General features: G+C 53.5%; 1 protein-coding gene across 5 annotated transcripts; it reads right to left on the bottom strand.

The window, feature by feature from the left end:
- Positions 1 to 959: 959 nt before the first annotated feature.
- LOC116955317 (phosducin-like protein) lies at positions 960 to 23,341 on the bottom strand. 5 transcript variants are annotated; one of them, XM_032976336.2, is made up of 5 exons: positions 22,239 to 23,340; positions 12,516 to 12,717; positions 7,597 to 7,778; positions 5,984 to 6,159; positions 4,060 to 4,829 (listed from the first exon to the last, which is right to left on the bottom strand). In XM_032976336.2, exons 3-5 carry the CDS (start codon positions 7,766 to 7,768, stop codon positions 4,191 to 4,193), a joined length of 987 nt encoding a protein of 328 aa, XP_032832227.1. In that variant the 5' UTR covers positions 7,769 to 7,778; positions 12,516 to 12,717; positions 22,239 to 23,340; the 3' UTR covers positions 4,060 to 4,190. The 5 variants fall into 5 exon arrangements, with proteins under 5 accessions (XP_032832224.1, XP_032832225.1, XP_032832226.1 ...); XM_032976333.2 differs by lacking the exon at positions 5,984 to 6,159 and having other exon boundaries at positions 960 to 4,829; positions 22,239 to 23,341; XM_032976334.2 differs by lacking the exons at positions 5,984 to 6,159; positions 22,239 to 23,340 and adding an exon at positions 16,526 to 16,606 and having other exon boundaries at positions 960 to 4,829; positions 12,516 to 12,656.
- Between the last annotated feature and the right edge of the window lie 1,273 nt (positions 23,342 to 24,614).

The raw sequence follows: 24,614 nt of genomic DNA on the forward strand, positions 1-24,614 counted from the left end.
CAGTTTCATTGTCGTTGGGCGATGACCACGTTTCTGATCCACGTCACCGGCCAAGGATGAATTATAGATATCAAAATTATAGATACCAAAATTATAGATGCCACACGCAAAATGGGTTAAAAAATATAAAAGGTCAGTTGCGATCGAGGGCTATTAACGGGATCACCTGCACACATCTCTCTTCGGTTATTCTCCCCGCAGTCTTCCTTCAAACCCCTTTGAATTTTCCCCAAAATGTAACCGCCACTGCCTCCGTCGCGGCCGCAGCATCACGAGACGGAGAGACCGGAAAATCTCGCTGAGCAGAAGCGGCGACCATCCCCCCCCCCACCCCCCGTGTCATGACGAGACAAACGGCCCGCGGAAGCGGATGTCAAGGAGCTACCTCCCGAGATCCCTTCTTATTCTTGCAGCGAGACTCTGGTCCACGCAGGCAGTCGCGGGCGGAACTTTCCCCGACGCGCTCTGCCACCAGAGTAAAATAAGCAACAGCGTCGACAGCATTTCCAACCCCTCGTAGCCAATTAGCGCGACCGAGATGCGTGCGGCGATCGATGCGATTTGAAAAGGGTTGGACCCCCGTGTGGGTTCATCTGAAACAAAGCAGCGGGTTGCACCGGGCACGTGGGCTGTCCCGTTCCGCCCCCTCGCCACATCGTGACGACGCCGGTGATGATTTTCCAAACATATTCTTGGTTTCTTTCGGTAAAGTCACGTAAATAGAAAACAAAAGATACTAAATAGAAAAATAAAATAAATAGAAAATAATAAAAGCTAAAAAAAACCGTATTCTATTCTTTTTTATTTTCATTTTTTTGTTTGCTATTTACGTTACTTTACTGAAAGAAACCAAGAATATGATTTCCTGCAGCCACAGAAGTTAAGTCAACATTTTCCAACCACTTTAAATCGCGATGCGGCACGCCGCTGCCACCGTCAAGACTCCACCACACACAATATTTAAACATGCGTTTATTTTCCCATTACTGTCCTGCCACTGCTGATTTGTATAAACTCGCTTTTGAAATACACAAATCGCGTTTTTGTGGAATGAATACAAATATTAAACACGACAATAAAGATCCACCCCCCACCCCCCCCCCACCTCCATCATGGCCTGTAACAAACTGTTGGGGCAAGTGCTGTTAGAGAGCAGCAGGACCTATGAAGGCCGGCACAGCACACGAGGGGGTGGGTGGCCAGCACTACGCACGGCCGCCTTTGTCTCCCCCAGTGGCGTTTTTTTTTTTACACCGCACCAGGTGCTCAATTGAGGCCCACGACCGGTTCAGAAAATCGTCACCGGCGGCGTCGGTGGCCGCGAGCGGGAATCGAACTCGCCACCGCTCCCCACAAAACGTGCCAGACACCTACCCCCCTCCCCCCCATCCCTTGCACGGACGTCACGGCTCACGACGCCTCAAACAAGCTCCGCAAGGCGGCGCCGCAGTAACACCGGAGCCTCACAGCAGGAAGCGCCTGGGTTCGAGTTCCCACTCGGGTGCCTGTGGCTGTGTGTGTGGGGAGCGGTGGTGTAGCGGTTAGCGCTACGCTGCGCTACGAACCCGGCGACCCGGGTTCGATTCCCGCTCACGGCCAACACCAGTGACGATTATCTGAACCGGTCCTGGGCCTCCCCTAGGTCGACTCGGCCTCAAATGAGTACCTGGTGCGGTGTGTAAACATCGCCACTGGGGAGACAAAGGCGGTCGGGCGTGGTGCTGGCCACCCACCCCCTCGTGTACTGTTCCGGCCTTCATAGGTGCTCGCTAACAGCACTTGCCCCTACAGTCTGTTAAGGCTTATACGGGGGATCTTTGTCTTTTATCTTTGTGGAGTTTGTATCATCTCAGCCGGATCGAGGGGGCTAAACGAGTGCGGCATGGGCTAGAGAAGAGATGGAGTGATGCGGTATGGGAGGACGTGGAGCTGAGTGGACCTTGCCGATGACTGATACCAGCGGTGTCAAGATCGGCCTCTGTGGAGGAGGCTCGTGAAGGACGCTGCTACTGGGCAGTTGGAGGGAGTCGCCCTCCAACAACAACGGGCGGAGGAGCGACGCTCACAACGAGCGGAGCGCCGGGTGGCTAAAGCACAGTAGGTTGGCACAGTATGGGGGGGGGCACAGGTGGTGCATCGGCCAGTCATCTCAGTCAACGCATGGCACCTGGGTCTTCACCGTGACCTCCTGCGAGCGGGCGTCCGACACTTCACGTGGCCTCAAGGTGCACCTAGCCTGGCACAAGCGTCGTGGCGACGTCACCGCCACTTAGTGGCGAATGGCGGTTGTTGTATCATCTCCCTCTGTTGTTCTGCAGAGTGGGGAGTGGAAGCACAGCGGTTAGCGCACCGCGCTATGAGAATGCGGCCGACCTGAGTTTCATTTGCCGCTCACGGCTGACACCAGGACGAGTCCTGAGCCTCCTCTAGGTCGACTCGGCGTCAAACGAGTAGCTGGTCCGACATAAACATCGCTACGAGGGAGACAAAGGCAGCCTCAACAGTCTGTTACAGGGTGCACTGGAATACTTTGTCTCTGTGTAAATGTGTGTAATTTATACCATCTCCCCCTGTTCTACATAATAATTGTTTTTCTCCCTGGGTTTTCTGGTTCCCTCCCATAAGCTAGAAGAGACACAGTGTGACAGCTATTGGCCAAAGCATCTCAATGCTGAAGAATTACCTTCGAATCACCAAACCAGGATCACGTATACAGCAACATCGCCACACCTCACCGACCCCCAGTTGCGAAAATTTGGCAAGGACCCTCTTGAAAGAGAGCCTTGAGAATGGATGAGGCTTTCCCAGTCTCAAAACCACGGATCGCTCGGTAACACCATCAACCGCCCGCTTTGATCAGTCTCCAGCAGCGTTGCGGATTATTCACCATTGAGCCACTCCTCCAGCCGTCCCGCGGCCCGCCCACCAACCTTCACGTGAGCATAGACACGTGGCCGACCTCAAACTCCCCGGCTAAATACCTAATTAGTCTCCCACGTTCGACGGGATAAGTGGAGATCGTCTCAAAAGATCCCTTGCCTGGTGTAACAAATTAGGCTGCACTGCACAGAGGCGGGCTAACCTTGCAGACGGTGGCTAGGAGATGTTAACTACCTCAACTGGTACACAGGAGGTCGTGGGTTCGATCCCGACCCCGACGCCTGCTGCTGTATATTTGGAGTTTGCGTGTCTCTCTCTCATCATCATCACGGTGGCTAGGAGATGTTAACTCCCTCACCTGGTACACAGGAGGTCGTGGGTTCGATCCCGACCCTGACGCCTGCTGCTGTATATTTGGAGTTTGCGTGTCTCTCTCTCATCATCATCACGGTGGCTAGGAGATGTTAACTACCTCGCTAGGTGTACATGGGGTCGTGGGTTCGACCTCGACCCTGACGCCTGTTGCTGTATATTTGGAGTTTGCGTGTCTCTCTCTCTCTCTCCCCGTGGACTTTTTTCTCCGGTTGTTCCCTCCACATTCAACGTGTCTTTAGGGTATTTGGCTGTGCCAATACATTTCCACATGATTATCAGCTACTCCGTTAAGCTATCAATTGTGGCCAGGTCGCTTCTGAAAAAGAGCTTTATAGCTCAGTGGGCCTTACCTGGTAAAATTAAAAGTCTCCAGGACCCGGGGAAAAAAAAATCCACGCAACCACGGGGAGATCATGCAAACTCCGTATACACAGGCGTCATAAGGGTCGGGATTAAACCCACGACCTCCTGCATACCAGGCAAGGTAGTTAACATCTCGCCAGTCACGTCGCTCTGTTGCACCACATGCCACCCCCCCCCCCATTCCAGCGTGCGGTCACCGGGTTCTGGGCCAGCTGACCGACGCTTCAACGACCGCATGTCGAGCCAGCGGGCGCAAGTGAGAGGATGAGGAGGAGGGGGGTGGAAGTGGGACAGCGTGCCGTCGCGGCGATCGCTCGCGACTATAAACATCTCAGGACTATGGTGGGGATCATCAGACTCCACGCCCATCAAGAGTCGCACGGACACCGGGGATGCCGGGGCCGCGAGGTGACGGCGGCCCGGTGAACTTCGGGTCGCGGAGACAATCGGAGGTGCAGGGGGCGCGACCGGCAGGGACCGCGACGGCGCAACGGGAACGCGCGCAGACACGCGACCCCCGTGCGGACCGGCCACGCCACGGCCGGCAAGGCGCCGGCGAATCACCGCCTCCGCTAGACTATGTCCAGGACGCAGTCGTCGCCGAAGGCGGTCGCGGCGGCGGCGGCGGCGGCGGCGGTCCCCGCGACGGAGCGCCGGCGGCCCGAGCCGTCCGATCCCGCCCCGCCGGCGCCGTCGCCGGCGCCGTCGCCGTCGCCGTCCCTCTCGGGCAGGAGGCCGTGCTCGCCCAGGAAGCCCTCGAGGTCGTCGGCGAAGAAGTCGTCGCCCAGCTGGTCCGAGAGGCGCACGAAGTTGCCCACCAGCTCGCCGCCGCGGTACACCAGCAGCGCCGGCAGCGCGCGGCTCGCGAACGCCGCGCTCAGGCCCGCCACGGCGGCGGCTCGCACGCGGCACACGCGCGCCGACGGGTAGCGCGGCGCCAGGCAGCGCAGGCAGCCGTCGAGGGCGGCGCAGGCGGGCACGGCGCCGTCGTACACGTGCACGAGCACCGGCGTGCGCGGGGGGGACTCGTCGACGGCGCGCAGCAGCGCCTCGCCGCCCGGCAGCTCCGTCACGGCGCCGTAGCGGGGGCCCGACGAGAGGCGCCGGCGGAGCTCGGCCATGCGCCGCTCGCGGTACTCGCTCAGGAAGGCCGCGTCGTCGTCGTCGGCGTCGTCGTCCGCGTCCGCGTCGTCGTCGTCCTTCAGGGTCAGCTGAGGAGGGGAGGGGGTGGGGTGGGCGGCACACACGTCACGTGGGAGTGCCGAGATGTTGACGACCTCGCCTGGTGTGCAGGAGGTCGTGTGTTCGATCCCGACCCTGACGCCTGTTGCTGCTGTATATTTGGAGTTTGCTTCTCTCTCTTACCTGGTAAAGTAACAAGTTTTGAGTGACAAATTACGTCTTTATTTACACGCACAGCGGTGTTAACATGTCCACATGTCCAACATGTCCACATGTCCAACATGTCCACATGTTCAACATGTCCACATGTTAACATGTCCACATGTTCAACATGTCCACATGTCCAACATGTTAACATGTCCACATGTTAACATGTCCACATGTTATACATGTCCACATGTTAACATGTCCACATGTTAACATGTCCACATGTTAACATGTCCACATGTTAACATGTCCACATGTTAACATGTCCACATGTTAACATGTCCACATGTTAACATGTCCACATGTATGTTCCCTTCAGGCAACGCCTCGTCACGAGGACGACGGGCTAGGAGATGTGAACTACCTCGCCGTCTGGAACCCTCTTCCTTCCCATAGTAGGAAGCCACTTGACCTGTTCAAATCATCGTCGAGATTGACAAACTCATTTACTTCAAACTGTTTTGCGTTTAGTTTGTTGTCGTTCCCCCCCGCCCCCCCGCGCACCACCAATTGGTGCGATTGGCTACGTGCGGTGCTAAAGACGTTCAACACACAAAGACAAAAAAGGATCCCCATTTTTAGCCTCAACAGACTGTTGGGACAAGTGCTGTTAGCGAGCGGCACCTGTGAAGGCCGGCACGGCACAGGAGGGGGTGGGTGGCCAGCACCACGCCCGGCCGCCTTTGTCTCCCCGGTGGCGGCGTTTACCCACCGCACACAGGTACTCATTCGAGACCGAGCCAACCCTAGGCGAGGCCCAGGACCCGTTCAGACGATCGTCACCGGCGTTGGCCGCGAGCGGGACTCGAACCCGGGTCGCCGGGTTCAAAGCGCAGCGTAGCGCTCACCGCTACACCCACCACCGCCCCCCACCTCCACACACACACACACACAGCCTCACAGATACGCGCACGCACGCACGCACGCACGCACGCACGCGCACACACACAAACACGTGGCACCACCCTTTCAACACCTTCTTGGCGAAGCGCTCCTGCAGCTGGTGCTCGCGGTCGCGCCGCTCGTCGCCGTACGACTGGCAGGTGAAGGCGAGGGAGCGGTGGAGGCGCTCGCGCTCGCGGCGCGCCTCCTCGCGCCCCTCCGCCTCCAGCTGCTTGTAGCGGCGCCAGTCCGCCAGCACGCCCTTGGGGCCTGCGGGCCGAGGGGGGGAGGTGGTGGTGGAGCCACGTCCACGTCATCCGGACCGAATCGCGGCAAATGCGGACGCCTGACGCACCGGTTGGCTACGTGCGGTGCAAAAGAAGTTCAACATACATACGTACGTACTGCGCAAACACACTTACACACACTTACACACAGCACATACACACTTACACACTAACACTGCACATAGACTAACACTGCACATAGACTCAACACTGCCCGTAAACTCAACACTGCCCATAGACTCAACACTGCCCATAGACTCAACACTGCCCATAGACTCAACACTGCACATAGACTCAACACTGCACATAGACTCAACACTGCCCGTAGACTCAACACTGCCCGTAGACTCAACACTGCCCGTAGACTCAACACTGCCCGTAGACTCAACACTGCCCGTAGACTCAACACTGCCCGTAGACTCAACACTGCCCGTAGACTCAACACTGCCCGTAGACTCAACACTGCCCGTAGACTCAACACTGCCCGTAAACTCAACACTGCCCATAGACTCAACACTGCCCGTAGACTCAACACTGCCCATAGACTCAACACTGCCCGTAAACTCAACACTGCCCATAGACTCAACACTGCCCGTAGACTCAACACTGTCCGTAGACTCAACACTGCCCGTAAACTCAACACACACACTTGCACACACACGTACAACAACAACCGCCTTTCGCCACTAAGTGGCAGTGACGTCACCACGACGCTTGTGCCAGGCCATGTGCACCTTGAGGCCACGTGAAGTGTCAAACGCCCGCTGGCAGGAGGTCAAGGGGCAGACCCAGCAGGTGCCATGGGTCGACTGACTGAGATGACCGAGACGACTGGCTGATGCACCACCTGTGCACCCTACTGTGCCAACTTGCTGTGCTTTAGCCACCCGGCGCTCCGCTCGTTGTTGTGAGCGTCGCTCCTCCGCCCTCCGTTGTTGTTGGCGGGCGACTGCCTCCAACTGCCCAGTAGTAGCGTCCTTCACGAGCCTCCTCCACAGAGGCCGATCTTGACACCGCTGGTACCAGTCATCGGCAAGTCCACTCAGCTCCACGTCCTCCTGTACTGCATCACTCCATCTCTTCTCTAGCCCGTGCCACGCCCGTTTAGCCCCCTCGATCCGGCCGAACAAAAGCTGTTTCGGCATGCGGTGGCTGGGCATGCGGGCTACATGACCCAACCAATGCAGCCTTGCCTGCCGGAGGAGCTCACCGATGGGAACTTGTCCAGATCTTTCGAGGATTTGAGCTCCTCACACAATCCAGCCTGGTTAAACCCAGGATCGATCGTAGGCAGGCCAGCCTAAATGTTTCTAACCGGCGAAGATGTTCCATTAGGGGGGGGGGTCCACGTTTCGCAAGCGTAGAGAAGGGAGGCAATGACTGTGTACACACGTACACACACGCGTGTACACAAGCTCACCAGTGTTGCTTGCGGGACCCTGGCAGGAGACGTTGGGGCCCACGCCCTGGGGCCCGTCAGCCGGCCCGGTCCCCGCACTGTCCTCCTCCTCCTCCTCCCCCTCGCTGCCGCTGCTGCTGCTGCAGTAGTACTGCGTCTTCTCTCCCAGCAGCTTATCGTCCAGTGTCGCCATGGCGCTAGCGCTGTGCACCAAAGAGACGTGGCAACGGGGGGGGGGGGGGGGGGGGGGCAGTGAATTAGTATTGGCGCTATCGCTCTTATAGTGCCACGGTGACTTGGAGATGTTAACTACCTCGCCTGGTATACAGGAGGCCGTGGGTTGGATCCTGACTCTGACACCTGCTGCTGTATATTTGGAGTTTGCGTGTCTCTCTCTCTCTCATCACCATCACGGTGGCTAGGAGATGTTGACTACCTCGCCTGGTATGCAGGAGGTTGCGGGTTCGATCCCAACCCCGACGTCTGATGAATAATTGGAGTGTATACGTCTCTCTGTCTCTCCCCGTGGTGGCGTGGCAAGGACAACCCCGATCTCAGGCTGTCCCGGTCTCTCCCTGAAGCTTTGTGTGATAAATGTAGTTTTTTCCTCTGTTTACAATTTAATTAAACCCGCCCATAAATGTTGTAGCTATACAATAATTCAAATTATAAACTGCTGCCTTAGCAACCGAGTCAGCAATGATTGACACAGAAACACATTCACATTCACGCGACCACTGATAGATACACCCATAGACTTTCACAGATCAATAGACTCATACAGGACTCACGGAGTGGAACTGGCTTAGCTTTAGAGAGTAAGGATCTATTACAATTTCTCAATGTAATTATTTGACTTCTGACATGATGCTAAACGCACAATGAAGCAATGATAAATTAAGGGGCAAAATTATACGGAAATTACATTTTTAATCACGATACATATATTCTTGGTTCTTTCGGTAAAGTTACGTAGAAGGGAAACAATAAAATAATGAAAATAAAACAATAAAATTCTCACGACGTTTCGATTACAACACAAGCAATCATCATCAGATGATGCAGAATATGAATCCCTGCAGTCACGAAAGCTTTAAATGACTATATGTATGTTTAGTCTTTATACCTACACTCTGTATGCATTATAAGGTTGCACTAATTACACACAAAGCACTTGCCACAAATGAACCACAATAGCTTGCTGATCTCGTCAAAGAACATGGGTCCTCCGGTTTTTACCCCCCACATTAAGAATCACCATCACGCGTTCAGAGTATTTGGAGGCTGCGATACATTTCCACGTGATGGTAAGCCACTTCGTTGAGCAATCGTTTGTGACCAGGTCGCTTCTGAAAAAGAGCTACATAGCTCAGTGGGTTGATCAAATAAAAAATTTGTTTTAGTTTAACACATGGCTACCGCCAAAGAAAGCACGTACGTACGTACGTTGAACTTCTTTTGCACCGTACGTAGCCAACCATGCTAATCGGAGGTGCGGGGGAAGGACGACAAACTAAACACGAAAAGCAATGCTAAACGAATGAGCTTTCAATCTAGACCATTTAAAAGTGCATAGTTCCCAGTGGCTTCCTAATATCGGAAGGAAGAGCGTTCCAGACGGCTGTACAAGCGCGTATGAAAGCGCGCGATGAGGTGACCGTCTTTGTTCAACGGCCGAGCCAAAAGTGCGCTGCTACTGCGAGGATGAGCGGAGTTCACGTGACGGTTTATGCTTCTTGATGACCGGAGTAAGACATTGCACACGAGCACACACCAACAACAAACACAAAGATCCCCTCCACTACAGCCTTTAACAGGCTGCTTAGGAGTCGCCCGTGAGCGTTTAACGGACGCAGTCGGCGGTAATCGTCGCGGCGAGGGGGCGATGCTGTTGCTGCTGCTGCTGCTGCCGTACGCCCAGTCGCAACCGAGACATTCGCGGGGGGCGATTTGGACCGTGGCACGCCGTGGCACAACCACCGACTCGTTCCGGGGAGGATCTTGAACGCCCGCCGTGAAGCAGACGCGGCGCCAAGTGTGACGCTTAATCGCAGCCACCGCGGTGGCGATCACGCGGGCCTGCCGGAATCGAACCACGGGCGCCTGCAACAAGCGGCCGAGCGCGCGACCGCAGGGCCAAGAGTGTGACAACGATACCGCACCTCGCGCCCGATACCAGCACACACTCACACGCTCACAACGCTCACAACGCTCACAACGCTCACAACGCTCATACCGCTCACAATGCTCACAACGCTCACACGCTCACGACGCTCACGACGCTCACAACGCTCACAACGCTCACAACGCTCACAACGCTCACAACGCTCACAACGCTCACACCGCTCACACGCTCACAACGCTCACGACGCTCACGACGCTCACACGCTCACACGCTCACACGCTCACACCGCTCACAACGCTCACAACGCTCACAACGCTCACAACGCTCACAACGCTCACAACGCTCACAACGCTCACATGCTCACGACGCTCACACGCTCACGACGCTCACGACGCTCACAACGCTCACACGCTCACACGCTCACACGCTCACAACGCTCACGACGCTCACAACGCTCACAACGCTCACAACGCTCACACGCTCACAACGCTCACACCGCTCACACGCTCACACGCTCATGACCCTCACGACGCTCACAACGCTCACACGCTCACAACGCTCACACGCTCACAACGCTCACAACGCTCACACCGCTCACACGCTCACACGCTCACACCGCTCACACGCTCACACGCTCATGACCCTCACGACGCTCACAACGCTCACAACGCTCACAACGCTCACACGCTCACACGCTCACACGCTCACAACGCTCACACGCTCACAACGCTCACACGCTCACAACGCTCACAACGCTCACACCGCTCACAACGCTCACACCGCTCACACGCTCACACGCTCATGACCCTCACGACGCTCACAACGCTCACACGCTCACAACGCTCACAACGCTCACAACGCTCACACGCTCACACGCTCACAACGCTCACAACGCTCACACCGCTCACACGCTCACACGCTCACGACGCTCACAACGCTCACACGCTCACAACGACGCTCACAACGCTCACAACGCTCACAACGCTCACAACGCTCACAACGCTCACACCGCTCACACGCTCATAACACTCACGACGCTCACGACGCTCACGACGCTCACAACGCTCACAACGCTCACAACTCTCACAACGCTCACAACGCTCACAACGCTCACACGCTCACGACGCTCACAACGCTCACAACGCTCACACGCTCACGACGCTCACGACGCTCACAACGCTCACACGCTCACACGCTCACAACGCTCACACGCTCACAACGCTCACGACGCTCACACGCTCACAACACTCACAACGCTCACAACGCTCACAACGCTCACACGCTCACAACGCTCACAACTCTCACAACGCTCACACCGCTCACACGCTCACAACGCTCACACGCTCACAACGCTCACAACGCTCACACCGCTCACACGCTCACACGCTCACAACGCTCACACCGCTCACAACGCTCACAACGCTCACAACGCTCACAACACTCACACGCTCACAACTCTCACAACGCTCACAACGCTCACAACGCTCACAACTCTCACAACGCTCACAACTCTCACACCGCTCACACGCTCACAACGCTCACAACGACGCTCACACGCTCACGACGCTCACGACGCTCACAACGACGCTCACAACGACGCTCACAACGACGCTCACAACGACGCTCACACGCAGCACGAGGACGACGCAGCACTCGCGTGGGTACGGCGCTGCACAGGCGTGGGTACGGCGCTGCACAGGCGTGGGTACGGCGCTGCACAGGCGTGGGTACGGCGCTGCACAGGCGTGGGTACGGCGCTGCACAGGCGTGGGTACGGCGCTGCACAGGCGTGGGTACGGCGCTGCACAGGCGTGGGTACGGCGCTGCACAGGCGTGGGTACGGCGCTGCACAGGCGTGGGTACGGCGCTGCACAGGCGTGGGTACGGCGCTGCACAGGCGTGGGTACGGCGCTGCACAGGCGTGGGTACGGCGCTGCACAGGCGTGGGTACGGCGCTGCACAGGCGTGGGTACGGCGCTGCACAGGCGTGGGTACGGCGCTGCACAGGCGTGGGTACGGCGCTGCACAGGCGTGGGTACGGCGCTGCACAGGCGTGGGTACGGCGCTGCACAGGCGTGGGTACGGCGCTGCCAAACACTTGCACGGAACGACGAGAGAAGCGCACGTGCACGGTCGCGGTACCGCACGGAGAGAGCACGGCACAGGGCGCGCGTGAACGCAGAATGGCGTGTCAGGGTGCACACGTGGGGCACTGCAGACTATTGCAAACGTACACACGGCACGGTACGCTACACGCACACATGCACGGTGCAACGCAGCGTGGTGCACGCGGTAACACACACAGCAAAAAATAACAGCGCAATGCAGTGCACACACAAACCATACAATAGAGCAATGACAAAGATCCCCCATGTAACCTTAATAGACTGGAGGGGCAAGTGCTCTTCGCGAGCACCTATGAAGGCCGGCACGGCACACGAGGGGGGGGGGGGGGGGGGGTGGGTGGGTGGGTGGCCAGCACCACGCCCGGCCGCCTTCGTCTCCACCCGTTGCACCAGGGCCTCATTTAAGGCCGAGTCGACCTAGGCGAGGCCCATGAACGGGTTTAGATAATCGACACCGGTGTTGGCCGCGAGCGGGAATCGAACCCAGGTCGCTGCGCCACCGCTCCAATATCACCGCGGCTCGAACACAGAGGCCACTCACCAACGCGCACCGTCACACCCACTCTCTCCCGACTCTCTCCCGACTCTCTCCCGACTCTCTCCCGACTCTCTCCCGACTCTCTCCCGACTCTCTCCCGACTCTCTCCCGACACGCTCGTCTCGTTCGACCGACGAGGGCCGTCTCTCACCGTGGCGGCGTCCCACGGTGCTCGCGGTGAACGTGGAGAGGCGGCTCGGAGGGAGCGACGGGGAGAGAGAGAGCGATCGCGCGGAGGCGCCCGCCGCGTCGTCCGTCACGTCGTCCGTCACGTCGTCCCGGACAGCGGCGTCTGCGGCAGATGGCGAGGGATCAACGGTGGCGTTGGCCCCCCGGATTACCGAAGCGCAATCCTGTGGGGGGGGGGGGCGGGGAGAAGGGGAGAGAGGATCCATTAACGTTAAGAGCGGCTGTGTGATCTGTACAGTGCGTGGAGGAGCGGTGGTGTAGCGGATAGCGCGCCGAGCTACAGAGCTGGCGACCCAAATTCAATTCTGTCTGGAACGCTCTTCCTTCCGAGATTAGGACGCCGCTTTTTAAATCTAGACGTACAACACACATACGTACATTCCCACTAAAGACTAACACCAGTGAGGATATCGGAATCGATCCTGGGTCTCCCGCCTAGGTCGACCGGCCCTCAAATGAGCACCTTGTGCGGTGTGCAGAAACATCGCCACCGGGGAGACAAAGGCGGCCGGGCATGGTGCTGCCGACCCACCACCCTCGTGTGCCGTGACGGCCTTCATAGGTGCTCGCTAACAGCCCTAGCAGTCTGTGCAAGGCTATACGGGTTGGTTCTTTGTCTTTGGTGTGTGCTCATTGCACAAGTCTGCTGCCCTAAAGCACAAATTAAAAAAGCAATCGCCACGTTCGTCTTTTTTGCCAATTTTTCCCCCCCCGCCCCCCCAAAGGTCACCGCCGTTGGGGTACCCTGCGTCACGTCACGAGGTGAAGCATCCATTCGAATCCCTCGTACAGCAAGCAGTGCCAGCGAGCCGTAACGTTGCATACAGGCCGCTGATCGTATACCACAGAGCTGCCTCTGAGGTCCCGCGGGTCCAGTGACCCTCTGGTCCACACACCCCGTACGGTGAGTAATGGTCCTCGCATGACAATAAATGCAACACAGTTTGATCGTCGATTATCCGGCACCCCGCGATTATGCGGCTGCTTCCAACATCATTTGGCGGTCCCGGGCCGATCCGGGCAAAACCACTCCAAAGGCTGTAGCCCAGTCCGGCAATCGGCACCGCGCGAGCGACGGAAAAAGTAGCTACGCTTGATTTCAGTGTCAAATATTATATACGGTACATTATACACTGCATACCACGTAGCCAATGAAAATACTGCACGTGTTTACATCACCCCATGGTGCAGAGTATATTTATGTTTGTCCAATAGTGTGCTTATTTATGCCAATCTGACTCCATGAACACATTTCAAACACATATAACAACACCGAAAAACATAACGTCATGCAAGAATGTGCAAAAATAAGCTATTTTAAATCATTAGGATTTGGTGATTATCCGGCGTTTTAAAAAAACCCGGCGCCGCCCCCCGTCTCCCAAAAGCCACGGGATAATCGATGATCTAGGGTTGCTTTCGATCAGAGAACCGCAACCATTTTCATTGTACTTTATGCAGCGAATTGGTAACCAGGGCTGGCCGAGACGGTCAACTCACTTACAATTGAGAACCCGGTTTTCAATCGCAGACGGGCTACCACACGGTCGTCTTTAACAATGCCTCGCGACAGAAACACACGTGGCACCTAACGTTTCGGGGGCGTTCGCCCCTTTTACAGCGGGCCTGGCTCTACCGGCGTTAACGCCTGCACAACAATTTTTCTTATTCATCCACAAGAGCCGGACTGAGTGTTAGGAATCTTTTATTTTTGATAAGTGTCTTGTATTTGGTTATTTTTATATTCCAAGATGTTTTTAATTAGCCAATTTTACGATTAGTGTTCTTATACACCCGGAGCGATCGGAGAATACCCTCGTGTGCAAGGGGGCAATGCTCTATCCCCATATAAATGAAAACAGATGGCGATTATAGTCCACTCAGTGTGTTGCCATCTGGTATACAGTAGGTCATGGGTTCGATCCCGACCCTGACGCCTGTTGTATATTTGGAGTTTGCGTGTCTCTCTCTCATCATCATCACAGTGGCTAGGAGATGTTAACTACCTTGCCTGCTATACAGGAGGTCGTGGGTTCGATCCCGACCCTGACGCCTGCTGTTGTATATTTGGAGTCTGTCTGTTTCTCTCTCTGCGGTCGCGTGGATTTTTCTCCGGGTAACTCCGGTTTCTCCCTCCACATTTAGAGTATTCGTCCGCTATACATTTCCACACGATGGTGATAAGCCACTTCGTTGAGCTATCACTTCTGGTCAGGTGACTTCTGAAAAAGAGCTAGACAGCTCAGGTGGTCCTTACCTGGTTATAAAATATCTTCTTCTTTAAGTGCTGAGTTTAAGTTTCCCATATTGCACCTCCATTTGTACGATCCGCCAATAAAGATTATTCACGATTAGCAGTAATGAGGACAAGATAGCTCACCCACACGAGCACCATCCACAGTACCTCACCCTGCTGTTTGCCCGCTCGCTTTGCCCGACTATTCACGCACCCCACACCTCACCTGTTCACCCAGCTACCTACCAACTCACCCGGCCTGTCTGCTTACCCTTAATTAAAATTGGGAATATCTTATTTTCTTCTCGGGGAGAGTAAATATGAAACTCCGTAAACATTGCTTTGTTTTTACATTCCAGTATATGGCGGCATCCTGGGCAGACCTTAATCCAGCAGTGAATTGACCACGGCACCTCCGATTAGTACGGTTAGCTGCGTACGGTGTGAAAGAAGTTCAACATAATGTACATACATACTGCCCATAGACTCAACACTGCCCATAGACTCAACACTGCCCATGACTCAACACTGCCCATAGACTCAACACTGCCCATAGACACAACACTGCCCATAGACTCAACACTGCCCATAGACTCAGCACTGCCCATAGACTAACACTGCCCATAGACTCAACACTGCCCATAGACTCAACACTACCCATAGACTCAACACTGCACCATAGACTCAACACAGCCCATAGACTCAACACAGCCCATAGACTCAACACTGCACCATAGACTCAGCACTACCCATAGACTCAACACTGCACCATAGACTCAACACTGCACCATAGACTCAACACTGCACCATAGACTCAACACTGCACCATAGACTCAACACAGTCCATAGACTCAACACTACCCATAGACTCAACACTGCACCATAGACTCAACACTGCACCATAGACTCAACACTACCCATAGACTCAGCACTGCCCATAGACTCAACACTGCACCATAGACTCAACACCGCACCTCCGATTAGCACGGTCGGCTACGTGCGGTGCGAAAGAAGTTCAACGTACTGAAACTGCACGTACAGTACTAGAACCATGACATCGTTCGTGACTAAGCCTCTTCTGCTGATGCCGAGCCATGGACGCGAATTCAGTGCAAGGCCGTCAGTCTCTCTCTCTCGTGTGCTCGGCCGCACGTGTCTCTCTCCTCGTGCCTCGTTGTCTCTCGGCCTGCCCTCACCCGTCTCTCGTGTCCACCTCCATGTCTCTCCGCGGTGTTGACACGACCGGGAATATGCAACGAAACTTTTTTTTTTTAAAAGAGCTTTATAGCTCATCGGATTTCTCCGGGCTTAACATTGTTTTGTTGTTGTTAGAATCTCCCGATTCTGTATAAATCTCCCGATTCTGTATAAATCTCTGCCGTCTCTTTGAGTGTGCAGGGCCCGGCCACGCAAATCCGCCCGCCTGGCCACCCTCCAGGTAAGCGCCGGGCACGACGAAGACCTCGCGATGACCGACGGGGGAGCTCCGATCCACGCCGCCGCCGCCGCCGCCGCCCCTCAACACCGGCCCGGCAGGAAGCCGCTAGGAAAATCGGGAGGCTCCGACGGGGTTTAGGCCCAGGCCAGGCCCCCGCGGCCGCCGCGATGGGCGATAATTTATTTTAAAATAAAAATTGTTATTATTATTAGTAACAGAACGAGACACACAACAACACACACAGCAACACAACCAACGGAAGCGTAGAGAGAGAAAAGATAAATTTTAAAAAAAATACCTCCTCACAGTTTGAAGGGCGGATCGATAAGGGTGGAGAGGAAGGAGAGAGGGGCGGGGCTGTGAGGCTCGCGAGGTGGGGGGGAGGGGGGAGGCTGCCGCTCAGCGCCCACGTCAGTGGTGGGGGGGAGGTGGGGGGGGAGGGGGGGTGGGGGGGAGGGGGAGGTGGGGGGGGTAGGTTTGGGGGAGGGAGGGGGTGAGGAGGTGGGGGGAGAGGGGGTGGGCTGACAGGAGATGGTGGGGAGGAGGTGGTGGGGGGAGAGGAGGTGGGCTGAGAGGTGGGGGAGAGGAGGTGGGGCGAGGAGGGGGGAGGAAGAGGTGGGGGGGGGATGAGGTCGGCTGAGAGGAGGTGGGGGGGTAGGTTTGGGGGAGGGAGGGGGTGAGGAAGTGGGGGGGAGGAGGTGGGGGGAGAGGAGGTGGGCTGACAGGAGATGGTGGGGAGGAGGAGGTGGGGGGGGAGGTTTTGGGGAGGGGGGAGGGAGGGATGAGGTGGGGGGAGAGGAGGGAGGGAGGAGGTGGGGGGAGAGGAGGTGGGCTGACAGGAGATGGTGGGGAGGAGGTGGGGGGAGGAGGTGGTGGGGGGGAGAGGAGGTGGGCTGATAGGAGATGGTGGGGAGGAGGAGGTGGGGGGGAGGAGGAGGTGGGGGGAGAGGAGGTGGGCTGATAGGTGGGGGGGAGGAGGGGGGAGGAAGAGGTGGGGGGGGTAGGTTTGGGGAAGGGAGGAGGTGGGGGGGAAGGTTTTGGGGAGGGAGGGAGCAGGTGGGGGGAGAGGAGGTGGGCTGACAGGAGATGGTGGGGAGGTGGGGGGAGGAGGGGGTGGAGAGGTGGAGGAGGTAGCGAGGAGGAGGTGGGGGGAGCCTCTTCCTCCTCGCGGGCAAGCGCGCTGCGCGAGACATGGCGACCGCCAATTCCCATCAACGCGGCCACCGAAATGTTGACAGTCGATCTCCCTGGTCTCCAGGGCAACAACAACAACAACACGAGGGGGCGAGGCACGGTGGCTAGGAGATGTTAACTACCTCGCCTGGTATACAGGAGGTCATGGGATCCACCCCGACCCTGACGATGCCTGTTGTATATTTAGAGTTTGCGTGTCTCTCTCTCATCATCATCACGGTGGCTAGGAGATGTTAACTACCTCGCCTGGTATACAGGAGGTCGTGGGATCCACCCCGACCCTGACGATGCCTGTTGTTTATTTAGAGTTTGCGTGTCTCTCTCTTTCCCCGTGGCCGCGTTGACTTTTTCTCTCTGGGTCCTGCGTTTTTTTCCCCCCTCCACATTTACAATCAATATCACCACGCGTTCAGAGCATTTGGCTGCTGAAAATGTCCCACACGATCATAGGCCACTTCGTTGGGCCATCATTTGTGGCCAGATCGTCCTCGTTACCCGGTGAAAATCTAAGTAATTCGCTGACAGAAGATCCCCCCTGGGTTTGAACTTTCGGGAGGCTGCTCGTTGTCCACCCCCAGAACCGCATCACCCACTGCACAAATCGTGACAACAACAGCAGCAGTAGCAGATGATACCTCGATGCACAAGTTGACAATGCTATGCAACACGATGTTTGTTCCTGGGGTAGTAAGTGTTATTGTCCAATTGCCTATGCGTCAAAAGTACGGAAAATGGCTCTTATTATTCCCCGCAAACTTTGCTTTTGTGACCAGGACTTTACTTGAAGGAATGACACAAATTCGCCCGTTTTCTCATTGACAATAGGTGGATTTCAAAATATCACTGTCCTGGTCACAAAAGCAATATTTGTGGGGAATAATAATAGCAGCCAATTTTCCGTACTTTTGCGGCATGAGCAATTGGGAAAATAACACTTAATACCCAGGAACAAAAAAATAAAAAATATATATAGTTACACAGTGAAATTAAAAAATCTCCATCGTGCGACTGTGGTCATCCAGAACAGAGGCCGAACAACGCGGAACGACGCAGGCCCCGGGTCCACAGACACGAAGGAGGAGACATCGCAGCGACGACGACGACGATGATGATGATGATGATGACACAACAACTCCGCTGTCTCCTGACGCGATTGTCTGCTGGTTTCACCGCCTGAATGTGACTTTGTAAGCTGCTGCCTCTACATCAGCAGTCGTACGACAGAAGAAGAGACTCATAGAGACCCATAGAAATCCAGACTGATAGAGACTCACAGAGACACACAGATACCCATCGAGATCCAGATTCATAGAGACTCACAGAGACTCATAGAGACCCATAGACATCCAGACTCAGAGACTCACAGAAACACACAGATACCCATAGAGATTCAGATTCCTAGAGACTCACAGAGACTCATAGACACCCATAGAGATCCAGACTCAGAGACTCACAGAGACACACAGATACCCATTGAGATCCAGATTCATAGAGACCCACAGAGACTCAGACACCCATAGAGATCCAGACTAATAGAGACCCACAGAGACTCATAGATACCCACAGAGATCCAGACTAATAGAGACCCACAGAGACTCATAAATACCCATAGAGATCCAGACTAATAGAGACTCAGAGAGACACACAGATACCCACAGAGATCCAGATTCATAGAGACTCACAGATACTCATAGAGACCCATAGACATCCAGCCTCAGCGACTCACAGAGACACACAGATACCGATAGAGATCGAGATTCATAGAGACTCACAGAGACTCATAGACACCCATAGAGATCCAGACTCAGAGACTCACAGAGACACACAGATACCCATAGAGATCCAGATTCCTAGAGACTCACAGAGACTCATAGACACCCATAGAGATCCAGACTCAGAGACTCACAGAGACACACAGATACCCATAGAGATACCAGATTCATAGACACTCACAGAGACTCATAGACACCCATAGAGATCCAGACTAATAGAGACTCACAAAGACTCATAGACACCCATATAGATCCAGACCTATAGAGACCCACAGAGACTCATAGATACCCATAGAGATCCAGACTAATAGAGACCCATAGAGACTCATAGACACCCATATAGATCCAGAACTATAGAGACCCACAGAGACTCATAGATACCCATAGAGACCCAGACTTATATAGACTCACATTAGAGACTCATAGATACCCAGAGATCTAGACTAATAGAGACGCACAGAGACTCAAATACCCACAGAGATCCAGACTAATAGAGACCCACAGAGACTCAGAGACCTCCATAGAGATCCAAAGACTCATAGAGACCCATAGAAACACATAGACTAATAAAGACACCACAGCAATGATGATACAAAGGGCCGTCCATAAATGACGTCACGCGATTTTGGACGATTTTTGACCCCCCCCCTCGTCACACGGCGTCACAAAAAGTCAGACCCCCCGCCTCAAATATTACGTCACAAAGCTCTGCCCCCCCCCCAAAAAAAATATATAAAACATGCTTCAAATCGCTTTAAACTATTGTCATTGTAGTGCTTATTTAATGTTGCGCTGCACTCTGATGTTGTAGGAGAAAACATTTATCAAAAAGTATATTTAATTAACTAGAACGTGTTGTCTATGTTTATTTAAAGTTGCGCATTTTGATGTGACGTCACATTTATCACCCCCCCCCCGTCACACATCGTCACAAATGTCTGACCCCCCCCCCCCCGAAGTGCGCGACGTAATTTATGGACGGCCCCAGAGGCTCAGACACCCATAGAGATCCATAGAGATCCAGACTAATAGAGACCCATATAGACTCATAGACACCCATAGAGATTCAGACTCATAGAGACTCACAGAGACTCACAGATACCCATAGAGACCCAGACTTATATAGACTCAGAGAGACTCATAGATACCCAGAGATCCAGACTAATAGAGACGCACAGAGACTCAAAGACACCCATACGGTGAGGGAAAAAAGGATTTGATCCCCTGCTGATTTTGTACGTTTGCCCACTGACAAAGAAATGATCAGTCTATAATTGTAATGGTAGGTGTGGGAGACAGAATACCAACAACAAAATCCAGAAAAACGCATGTCAAACATGTTATAGATTGATTTGCATTTTAATGAGGGAAATAAGTATTTGACCCCCTCTCAATCAGAAAGATTTCTGGCTCCTAGGTGTCTTTTATACAGGTAACGAGCTGAGATTAGGAGCAGACTCTTAAAGGGAGTGCTCCTAATCTCAGTTTGTTACCTGTATAAGCGACACCTGTCCACAGAAGCAATCAATCAATCAGATTCCAAACTCTTCACCATAGCCAAGACCAAAGAGCTCTCCAAGGATGTCAGGGACAAGATTGTAGACCTACACAAGGCTGGAATGGGCTACACGACCATTGCCAAGCAGCTTGGTGAGAAGGTGACAATAGGTGGTGCGATTATTCGCAAATGGAAGAAACACAAAATAACTGTCAATCTCCCTCGGCCTGGGGCTCCATGCAAGATCTCACCTCGTGGAGTTGCAATGATCATGAGAACGGTGAGGAATCAGCCCAGGACTACACGGGAGGATCTTGTCAATGATCTCAAGGCAGCTGGGACCATAGTCACCAAGAAAACAATTGGTAACACTACGCCGTGAAGGACTGAAATCCTGCAGCGCCCGCAAGGTCACCCCTGCTCAAGAAAGCACATATACATGCCCGTCTGAAGTTTGCCAATGAATATCTGAATGATTCAGAGGATAACTGGGTGAAAGTGTTGTGGTCAGATGAGACCAAAATGGAGCTCTTTGGCATCAACTCAACTCGCCGTGTTTGGAGGAGGAATGCTGCCTATGACCCCAAGAACACCATCCCCACCATCAAACATGGAGGTGGAAACATTATGATTTGGGGGTGTTTTTCTGCTAAGGGGACAGGACAACTTCACCGCATCAAAGGGACGATGGACGAGACCATGTACCGTCAAATCTTGGGTGAGAACCTCCTTCCCTCAGCCAGGGCATTGAAAATGGGTCGTGGATGGGTATTCTAGCATGACAATGACCAAAAACACACAGCCAAGGCAACAAAGGAGTGGCTCAAGAAAAAGCACATTAAGGTCCTGGAGTGGCCTAGCCAGTCTCCAGACCTTAATCCCATAGAAAATCTGTGGAGGGAGCTGAAGGTTCAAGTTGCCAAACGTCAGCCTCGAAACCTTAATGACTTGGAGAAGATCTGCAAAGAGGAGTGGGACAAAATCCCTCCTGAGATGTGTGCAAACCTGGTGGCCAACTACAAGAAACGTCTGACCTCTGTGATTGCCAACAAGGGTTTTGCCACCAAGTACTAATTCATGTTTTGCAGAGGGGTCAAATACTTATTTCCCTCATTAAAATGCAAATCAATTTATAACATTTTTGAAATGCGTTTTTCTGGATTTTTGTTGTTGTTATTCTGTCTCTCATTGTTCAAATAATCCTACCATTAAAATTATAGACTGATAATTTCTTTGTCAGTGGGCAAACGTACAAAATCAGCAGGGGATCAAATACTTTTTTCCCTCACTGTAGAGACCTAGACTTATAGAGACTCACAGAGACTAATAGACACCCATAGAGATCCAGACTAATAGAGACACACAGAGACTCATAGAGACCCATAGAGATCCAGACTCATAGAGACCCACAGAGACTCATAGAGACCCATAGAGATTCAGACTAATAGAGACCCATAGAAACGCATAGACTAATAGAGACATCACAGCGATGATGATGATACAACTACTCCGCTGTTTCCTGACGCTAATTCTGCTGGTTTGACCACCTGAAAGCTGCTGGCTCTGCATCAATCTCCACCAGAAGGAAGAATGAGAAGAAGATGAAGAAGACTCGGTAAAATATAAATTATATTCTTGGTTCTTTCGGTAAAGTCACGTAGAAGGGAAATAATCAAATAATAAAAATATCAAACAATACAATTCTCACGACGTTTCGACTGCAACACAAGCAATCATCATCAGGTGTGAAAACCACAGCAAGAAAATTTCACACCTAATGATGATTGCATTGTGTTGCAGTCGTAACGTCGTGAGAATTGTATTGTTTTATATTTTTATTATTTTATTGTTTTCCCTTCTACGCGACTTTACCGAAAGAACCAAGAATATGAATCCCTGCAGTAACGAAAGCTTTAAATCGAAAAATATAAATAGTTTTGTACTGCAGTTGCAGTTTACGATCGGCTCGCTGCGCCGTTTCCCAGCGGCTGATTTTGCCAACTGAGTGCACGCGGCTGAACCCGGCAGTCCTCACCTAACATGGCTCACCGAGAGCAGCGCACAGCGGTGATGACGTTGCTAGGGGGCGTTGCTATGCAACGGTTGCGCGGCAACGGTTGTCTCGGCGATAGTCGCTAGGGGGAGTGGCTGCTAGGCGACGGTTGCCCGGCAACGGTTGCGCCTCGCTCGGGTGCCAGCGTTAATAGTCGATTTAAAAAAAAAAATCGACCGCTGTGGCTGAACGACGACGCTTTCATGCCTTGCGCAGAATTATCGATTGGTTCACAAAGCGTTGGTGATTGGCAACACCGCCTCGTGTCAGAAGGGGCGTGTCAGAAGAATTTTTTTTAATAAAAAATCCTTAACACGCAACTCAACGCATTGCGCGTCAACGCTGCGCCCTTAAAGGGGGTGGGGGGGTGTATATAATAGGCGACGTTTCGGGCAATGGCCCTTCTTCACAGAACAACAGAGAAGCCAGAGCAGTAGCGTTTGCGACTGCTTTTTGATGTTGTTGATGTTGTTGTTGTATTAATCGTCCGCGTGGCTCAGCGATAGAGCAAGCGGCTCACAAGCACAAGGTTGCGAGTTCAACTCCTTGTTCGGGGTTGACTCAGCCCATCATGCCCGCCGTTCCCTCCGGGGTCGATAAAATTGGCACCACTTTGTGGAGAGGGGGGAGGGTGGGGGGGGGCAGACAACAGTGGTTGTCATACGAACTCGAATCGATCCCGCCATGACAACGTGGAATGTCCACGACTGGCACAGGCATAAATTTTGATTCAAAGCTTTCGTGACTGCAGTAATTCATATTCTTAGCTCTTTCGGTAAAGTCACGTTGAAAGGAAACAATAAAATAATAAAATATATTTTTCAATTGTTTATATATATATACTTTTTATTATTTTATTGTTTCCCTTCAACGCGACTTTACCGAAAGAGCTAAGAATACGGCACAGGCATGTTAAAAGGAGATCAATCGCCAGCGCTTCAATGCTCGGCGGAGCAGAAACATCACTTTGGCACTGACCTGATTCTATTAAAGCACGCGTGGTGCTTCCTCGGTGTCACGGCGTTCGTGGACACCGTGACTCCGCCGATCTATAAAACAATCCACACCTGGCAATGGTAAGCAGCAGCTCGTCGCATCGCTCGGCGCTTTCGGATGCGCTTCTGCGCCCGTCTGGAACGCGTCTTTTTTTTTTTTCCTTTCGATATTAGGAAGAAGACACTGGGAGCTTTTGTGCACTTTAAAATCAGCACCTGCACGGGCAAACTCCTTTCTTCAGAAGTGCATTTTTGCGTGCGTTTAGTTTACTGTCCTTCGCAACGCACCTCCTCTGAGCACGGTTGGCTACGTACGTACGGTGCGAAAGAAATTCAACACACGCGGCAGCAACGGCGGCGGCGGTATTGGGAACGTGCCCATCTAATCTGTTGCTGGTGATCATGCCGTGCGAGTCGGGGATTGAACCAACTTGTTTGTTCAGAGAGGCGGTGGGAACAGTTCTTGAGCGAGCGATCGATGGAATGATTCGGCCACTCGGCGGCTGAAGCGCCAAACGGGTCGGACTGAACAGCGCATGGAAGAGGCAGGGCCCGATTAAGATTTTGTAGACCCCTGGGCTACAGGGTACTGTGAGCCCCCCCCCCACCCCTACACCCCCCCCCCAAGTAATATTTTCTAAAAGGAAAACAAAGTTAAAGAAAAATCAAATGTAATTTTTACAAGGCTAACAACAAATAAAATTCACCATTCAAAAATGAAATCACTTTTCACTTCATCTCTGGAAAAGCTGTGCACGCGTGAAATTGGCGGAGGCCCTTGGCCTGCAGCCCCGAAAGCCCCCATGCCTTAATCCTGCCCTGGGTGGAGGTAATCCACATTCTTTGGGTCTTTCGGTAAAGTTTCACGTAGATAG

The sequence above is a fragment of the Petromyzon marinus genome, chromosome 59 (assembly GCF_048934315.1).
Source record: "Petromyzon marinus isolate PM22_M1 ecotype Great Lakes invasive population chromosome 59, UKy_Petmar_22M1.pri1.0, whole genome shotgun sequence".
Taxonomy (NCBI): Eukaryota; Metazoa; Chordata; class Hyperoartia; order Petromyzontiformes; family Petromyzontidae; genus Petromyzon; species Petromyzon marinus.